At 37.8% G+C, this 8,372-nt stretch overlaps 1 protein-coding gene across 1 annotated transcript in view; it reads right to left on the bottom strand.

The window, feature by feature from the left end:
• Window positions 1–4,443: 4,443 nt before the first annotated feature.
• STYK1 (serine/threonine/tyrosine kinase 1) overlaps window positions 4,444–8,372 on the bottom strand; it is a 14,118-nt gene continuing 10,189 nt past the window's right edge. Inside the window, exons 7-9 of the mRNA XM_003803547.1 lie at window positions 6,795–6,835; window positions 6,050–6,146; window positions 4,444–4,666 (exon numbers count right to left, since the gene is read on the bottom strand). Coding sequence (XP_003803595.1) covers window positions 4,462–4,666; window positions 6,050–6,146; window positions 6,795–6,835 — 343 coding nt within the window. The 3' untranslated portion in view covers window positions 4,444–4,461. The remainder of the gene's footprint in view (window positions 4,667–6,049; window positions 6,147–6,794; window positions 6,836–8,372) is intronic.

Below are 8,372 nucleotides of genomic sequence, written 5' to 3' on the forward strand. Positions count from 1 at the left end.
GGTTAACCTTTACTGCTTGCTAGCCTGTGAAGTTGGGGCAATTTGACTTAAGATCAAATGATGGGTTAGCCATCATCACCTGATTATCAGGTTTCTCACCTGATAGAATTAAATTGGGAAAGTGAAAGAATGGTGAGCTGTGGAATGATTTTGAAGGACAGGGGATGACAGAGTGAGCTTTTACACGAAGTCGGCTTGTCACATATTATCTATCGCCCTTTTGCTACGAACCCACACAGTAACCCAGTTTGTTGGATGACAGTCTTCAGTGAGATTTAGAAGAAAGTGGTAGTCAGAAGACTTGGGATTCAAAACCAAAACTATCTTTTCTAACACTGGTCAAGCCACTATCTAATTTAAGCCTGTTTATTCATCAATCAAATGGATATAGAGCAATCAGGTTTGTCAAGCTCACAGAATTTTTGAGAGGATCAAATGAAGCAACATATGCAAAATAAGCTTTAAAATATATTAAACATTTTAAGTTTAAACAAGCGTTGCCTATGTGGGAGAAACAGTTGGATACTAGTAATAAAAAGAAGCACTTGCAATTGTAATCTAGAAAAGAAAGCAAACGTAAGGCAAATATCAACACAAGGATCAGTTGCTATAATAAATATGTGTAAAACATGCTGGTAGTACAGCAGAAGAAGCAAGTCATCCTTTTGTAAGCATTTGTAGAGTAAGAAAAGTTGTAAAAGGGGGAATATAGGAGAAAATATGTGAAAAGAGGTGTTATTTGAATTGGACCTTGATGGGTAAATTCTGTATGTGTTCAGTGGAATGAAAAAGCATTTCAGACAGACAAGGGCCTAAGCAAAAACCGTGGTATGAAAATAATATATTTGGGGAAGGCCAAAAAATTCAGCATAGCTAGAACATAAGGTTCATGGAAGTGACTAGAAAGGCAATTGAGCCAGGTTATCTGGAGTTTACATTAACAGTTGTATAATTGTTAAGAGAAAAATTAATCAATACGTAAGAAACATAAAGCCCTGTGCCTTACTGGTGCCTAGCCATTCCACTTTATCCAGGACTGTATAGTTTTCAGGCATGTGGGACTTCGAGTCCCACAAAACTGGAATGGAAACTACAAAGTCCAGAAAACTGGAACAAGGTGGTCGCCATACTTAACAAAAATAATTCACAGAAAATTGAGCACAATATTCCATATCTCTGAAATCACCTGTAATTCATTTTGATGAATTACGAGGAAAGCCTCATTCAATATCTTTAGATTCCCTAATGTAGTTCTGTCAGATTTTTGGCACATGTGCCGGTGTTCATCTTCATGTTTACTTAATTAGAACCATGGATGCCAGAGTTGTGAATATGAAAAGAGAGACTATCAAGAACACAAAGTGAGCCACTACTATCTTGAGCCCCTAAAAAGACTTGTGAGTTCAAGACTAATTCTCTACAACCCTACTTTTTTTAAGATAAAATATGAAACCATATTTACTTAGCTATCCGTATTTTAAGCCAAAAATATACCAAAACATGTACCTTGTTATTGTAACAAGGATTACAAAGTGATAAAGCATTTATTTTGTGATCTTCTCAGATACTACACAGCAGTGATATGGAAATAATATTGTATGTGACTAGTGGGCACTGGAAATGTGGCCAGTATGGCAATTTAGAACTAAATTCTAAATTGTGATTGTGTTAACGTTTATATAGCCACACATGGCTAGTGGCGACTATGTGTTGGTCATCACAGTTACATAAGAACCTTTTCATACTCTCTTAGTTCAGCTGGAAATAATGAAAACATTTTGTGAGCATTTTTTGGTCTCAGTTGTTACAGGCTCCAAATTAGAATACTTGCTGATATTTCCTCATGAAAATAAATGTTTCAGCTGCTTAAATTAAGCCAAAGTACTGTTTCTGCTTTTGCTAAAACAGTGGTCAACTTCAAAACCCTAAGTGAAGTAGGTAAGAAATAAACATTTCCTAATTCCAATTGAAATTGAGACTTAATGATTTATTCACAACATTGATTAATAAAACAGTGATTTCCCACTAGTGTTTTTCACTTTCTTTCAATTTTACAGTGATGAAACAAGTCAGGGAGCTATGTTCATAGATGTTTCTTTCTTATAATTGTTAATTTAATCTTTAAAATTGATACAGGACAGGTGGCTCCCCAGCCAGCTCACTGGAGCTGAGGGGCAGACCTGGCCACCTCCACCCTGGCTGTACCAGACGGCAGGCGAACCAGCGGGCTGAAGGGTAGGCAAGAGGAGGACCCTTGTCTGACGCTCCAGTAGCCAGAGAGGTCAAACAGCTACCATACTGGGGAGATAACTGCACCTTAGTGTCTCCTTCTGCTTTCACTTAAATGGCTGAACAGGGAACCCCCCATTTCCCATGCCTGGGTCAATTTCATGTTAATTTCCTAGGCCTCAATTCCATGAATGGACACAGTCCATTCATTAATACATTCATTCATCTTGCCCCAGTGGAAGGGACTGCATCCACTCATTAATGCCCTCATTCACCTTGCCCCAGCGGAAAGGACTGTATCCATGTATTTGTTACCTATACTTTTCTTCACAGTACTTAACACAATTTGTAATGCACTGACACCCATGCAAATAAATATATAATACCTCTTACCTTCTAGGGCTTTAATTCAAAGCTTTCTGTTTTTTGTTTTTGTTTTAATCCAACATCTACCGTAGTCTCTGGCAAAGTGAGCCTTAACACTCGGGTTTTTTTAAATAGTCAAATAAGTAAATACTTTGTAAATTTGACTTACACGAACAGCTGAGAGGCAACAGTGGGGTTCCAAAGCACTTCACGGTTTTGTGGGAAGCCACTCTACCTCCCTTCTTCCTACTCCCACCCACTATCCCCTTAAATCCTGACTCATCATTGTGGTATTCCCACAGCAGCAGGAAGTAGTAGTGTTCAGTTAGCTGATTCATCATGACTCCAACAGGATTCCAACTTACGCCACCTTTTCAGCTGCCAGTCATCATTCCACAGCAGCCTTAGATGCCCCTTCATTAGTAACCAGAGGGTTCTTTAAAATCACGGCATACTGTGATCAACAAGAGTTTTCTTCATCAAGCTATTTTCCATACTTTGAAATAGTAATAGTTACTATCAGCAACCAGAAGTTCACACAAAAACGATGAATTTACTGTTTGGGTCATGTAATACTTGTACCACACCACCATCTGAGGTATGGCCTGCCTTGCGATGTTGCAGACTGAGCTTCACTTCTTGGCCACAGTAGATTTTAAGTGAAAAATATATTAAAAGGTCCCAAGTCATGAAGGGCAAAAGAAAAAAAACTGACATTTATTGAGTACATATATTGCGCCAGATGCCTTACAAATACATACTCTCATTCAATCCTCACAACAACCCTGTGAGGTAGGAATTACCTCCATTTAACCCATAAAGAAATCACCTTTCTGGCAATTTGGATTGTCTCTTAAATTTTTCTATTAACATTAATCTCCAATTATTTACTTTAATCTTCTCTATAGTAGAGATTTTGGTACCTGTATACCAGAAAAACCTATTTCCACTCAATAAATATTAAGTTAATGAGGTAAGTGTCACAGTACATAAGTGCATGATTGAAAATTAGAAGCTACCATCCTTCTGCATCAGATTATGTTCTCTGGCCCATGTTAAAAATCATTTGAGTGTGTAAGCCTTCTTGCTTGGTTTCACATTTCCAGTTTGCACACACATACACGCATGTGTGCACACACAGATTTTTGTTGTTGATCTAACTGACTCTCTAGAATTCGTCTTCTTAGTCTAATAGGGATTGGGAAGCTAGCCTGATGAACAATATATTTTAAATGTTTTTAATCATGAAATGACTCCTCCAGCTTCTAATTAAAAGTAGTACCAAGCAAACTTTACCTGTCTCATAATTAACCCTCTTTCCCTCATCTGTATCCAAGGGGAAATGCAGAACTTTTCCTCCATAGTTCTCCCCTAACTCTACATGTAGGTACCAGGACTGAAGAACTTTATGTTCTACCTTCTCTTTGAAGCAGGTCTTGGTCCATACCTATAATCCTGAGCAAGTAGAACCTTGAATTCTCTCTCTCTTCAACACCTTTCTTGGATTTCTATTCCCTCCTTTCATCCTAAATTATCTGAACCTTTAATAGATGAAAACATGGCTAGGCTAGGATGTGAGAGACCAGTGTATTTATACCAAGCCCCAACAAACACTGCAGATTTCTAAAACCTCCTTTGCAATGACACTGTTCACCACTTCTATCCAGGGTCTCTAGGAATGGGACAGCAGAAATGAGATGGACAGTGTTTCTCATCTCAAGGTGTATGGTCATTTGAGATTTCTAGAGTAAAGGAACATCCAGGATCTATGTCCCCTTTCTGTCTTTATGTCCCACTAGAAAGTCCATTATTTGTCCTTGATTCCAAGTACATAATCACCCCTAAGTTTTTCTTGCCTGGGGGTCTTCAGAGGACGCTGTAGTTGTAGGAAAGGCTCTCTGCTTGGATGCCAGCTACAGCTGCATACAATTCAGGAACCACCAACTCTGGTACTTGCAACACAGCCTTGTCATCTGCAGTTCGAGAGGCGGCTTCTAGACGCAAGTGTAGCTCTCGAGGGGAGGGGCGGCTGTCCTCACTCCAGCGCCAACAGCACTTCATAATACTATACCTGAGGGGAACAAGAAAGACTGACCTCGTTGGCAATCAAATATGGGGGAACATATCTCCTCTCGCAAAAAAAAATCTTTAAAAAATCCCGTAATTCTTCATCTTCCATTTGCTTTGTTTCTCATATTCTTCCCAGAGACTGATATTCTTTTCATCCTCTTTACATTGAGTCTCTTAATAGCATCATCTCAATAGATACTATTCTATGATAGAAATGACTCAAAATTTTTTGAACTACAGAGTATGACGGGACAGTTTTTTCACTATATTTGTTCTATTGTGCACTGTAAACACTGAACAGTCAAGGAACAGAACTAAGACTAAACACACTTGTCTTTCTTACTCTACAACTTGAGATGGACATTTTTAATCATTCTATATTGTGCATACTTTAGGTTGATTTTCATGTTGTTTCAGATATATCCTCATCAAATTGTTAAGTTCTTTTAGGTGAGGTACTTTGTCAGTGAAGTGCCTCCCCCAGTATCAAGGACAGCCTTTAACACTTAGAGATGTTTGTCAACAATTGCATTCTGCTATTTCTAGCCACATTACTAAACTGAGTGTGCATGTCTGTATACACATACACAGTTAAAATATTTAAACTTCATAATCTGCTTAATACAATAACTACTCATTGTAGGGAAAACCAAGTACTTGTAATTTACCAATCCAATGCTGAAAAAATTAAAATAGCAGCAGTTCTAAGAACTGCAATGTACTCTTTACTGCCTTCTTAAACATAATTTAACTTCTTCTTATATTCCAGAACAGCTCCTTTTTGAATTTCATTGGTAATAAAATTCTGTATTTCATTTTTTAATTTTCTGCTTTCAGGTTAGTCCACGGTCTCTTTCTGCTGATAAAATTGGGTCCTTCTGCCTTTCTTACCCATCATCTTCTGATTGAATTCTGTCATACTGAGAACTGGGAAAACTGGGAGTCAGTAATTTTTAAAAGTTAAACATCAAATATGAAACTGGTATACTCTGAACAAGTAATTCAAATATAGTGAATGAATTTTATTACAGTTGTTCCTGAACTGAGGCTGGTAGAAGACTGACAATTAGACAAAACACAACTGTGCTTCCATTGCATGTGGTGTACATCCTACCTGTTTTAGAAGCTTCCTGTGGAACTGCCCTTTATCAGAATTATATTCCTAATAGAGTGCTCGGGAGTTGCCTCAACATTGTGGGGGGGGGGCAGGGTCTGTGTGTGTGTCTATATCCTATAAGATGTGTTTTACTGCATAATGTTTAAAGCTTATACATTAACACACTAGGACTGCTGAGTATCATCCGGACCACTTTGAAAAAGGGATGATTAATAGGGAGCAAAAAGATTTGGAATGAGGGAAGAATAGGCTTTTAAGGACACTTACATGGTGTGTGTGCAGCTACTAGGTCTCTTCATGATTTTTCTTCTCTGTAGATGCTGTAGGATGCTGGTAGGAGGGACTTCAGGATACGGTGGTGCCCCTGTCATTTATGGAAAGAATGAGAGTAGCCCACGAACTTTAGAGTCCTCCAAATATGAACAGTAACTAACACTATTCCCTATCCATTTGAGCTAATTGCCTGCAAAAGGTATAACCACAGGGAAAATGCTCTGTACAGCACAAATGCTCCCTGGTGATCAAGTAAGGATATCGCTTAGTAAATCTGGGGGAAAGGTATTTGGGGGCAAAACTGATCAGTTAGGAGAATTATGAGTCTTGAGGAAAGCAATAAAATAAGACAAAGTAAGAAATAAGACCCATCCTCCACTCCTAACAGCATGGAAAGGTGCTGTAGTTTCTCAATGAAATGGATTAATACATCTGAAGAAAGCATGTTTACGCAAGATCACTCTGGATCTTTGGAATTTGAAAACATCCTTTGGAATTGGTAATGTTTGCAGAAATGAAAGGAGGAAGAGAGGGGGAAAAAAAGGACAGAGAAGGAGGGAGCAGGATAGCTAAGGAAACACCACTTGACAGGACTATCTCAAAATCAGGCTCGGATTTCATGTTAGCCCAGTTCAAACTTCAGAGTGGAACTGAAACCTTTTCTCAAAGCATGTGTCATCTACCACCTAAATAAACACTGCTACGTACAGATGCACACTACTTTAGGGCTCATCCTTACCTAGAGTCACCATCTCATAGAGCAGAATCCCAAAGGACCAGCTGTAAAAGAAACAAAGCCATCTTCTTAACTTCTATTCTTGCCTATTATAAAGAGAGCTCGTTTAAATCAGAAGCCTTTAGTAAGAACTCCATAAGGAAGGCAGTGAAGGAGAATTAAAGGTGAGGGTTTGTTAAGTAAAACAAACGTGCCATTAGAAAGCATTTCTGTCTAATTTCCATAGGTCCTAATCTCTTTGAGGACTCAGTTTGTGTCTCTTTTCTTCTGTATTTCAAATTAATAAATGCTCACTATTATCAGCATATGTATGTGTGTGCAAGTGGGTGAGCACACACACATACATTTACCTAAACATAAAGAAATGTTTCCCTCTGCATCTTTTTATCCTTTCCATCCCTCTCTGCTGAAATTCCAGCTTTTATCTGTTGCACAAGACCAAGTGAGTTGTTATCATTTATCCACTATTTTCTCACTAGGTCTACTTGCTCAAACCTTATAAAAAGACTAACAGAGGAAGCTTTTTACATAGTTGGAAAAAGTATTTGCCCAAGTAATATGCCTCAAGAGATGTATATTTTAATATTCTATAATATCATTATTAAATGAACAATATTTTACAGTTTATTATCTCCAGATCTCTACCGAAAAGCGTATGTCAGGGGAGCAGCGTTGGAAATCTCATAAGTGACTTATCATATTAACTGATGTTCTATATTTCCTCTCCGGCACATGACTAGTAGGATTCATGGCTGGGAGGATATTCTGCATTCTTCCATATGCTTCCCAAGCAGTGGAGTTATATGGCCACCCAAAGTCAATTGTGTTTACTATCTTGTTTATGCCAATTTTACATGTCACTGTACTTATGTGTAATTTCATAGTCAATTATATGTAAACTAAATATAAATGGAAAGAAGTGTTGTCTCCCTGCAAACTAAGTCGAATGCTTTGAAAATAGTCCATAAACATACATTGTTGAAAAGAAAGTGTTGTTAAATTGTGTGGGTGACACAACTATAAGAAACTGGGAAAAACAAAAACCTGAAGCCAAACTATTTCTCAATTATTTGCAGGCTTTTCATTCTAAATCCCAAACTGGAAAAGAGTAAGCCATTATGGATGCTGTTTCTACGAAAAACGCAACATATAACTTCATTAAGGAGACCCGTCTTCATAAGTCTTCATAAAAAGAAGTCTTGCCTCTCCTTCAAACAATTGATAAATGTACATTTATATGTTTTAACTTAAATTATTGCCAGTATTTATTTTATTTTAATAATACTTGTTTAATTGGCCTTTTAATTAGGTAGACCCACCGCCTTCAGATAAAAGAGACTCTACTAGATTACGTCCTCATAGATGAATGTGAATAATCTTTCCGTTTTCCTATTTCTTTCCTAATTAAGGCTGCTGATTTAATATAGAAAACGCACTGAAAAGGATTGCAGACAGATGGCAAATGCGAACTCTGTCACAGAACAATTCTGCTTGAGAATATGCCTGACATTTTTTTTCCCTCTGGAACAGGATCTCACTCTGTCACCCAGTCTGGAGTGTAGTAGTATGGTAATAGGTCAC

This window comes from Otolemur garnettii, unplaced genomic scaffold, assembly GCF_000181295.1.
Source record: "Otolemur garnettii isolate 467f Iridium unplaced genomic scaffold, OtoGar3 scaffold00329, whole genome shotgun sequence".
NCBI lineage: Eukaryota > Metazoa > Chordata > Mammalia > Primates > Galagidae > Otolemur > Otolemur garnettii.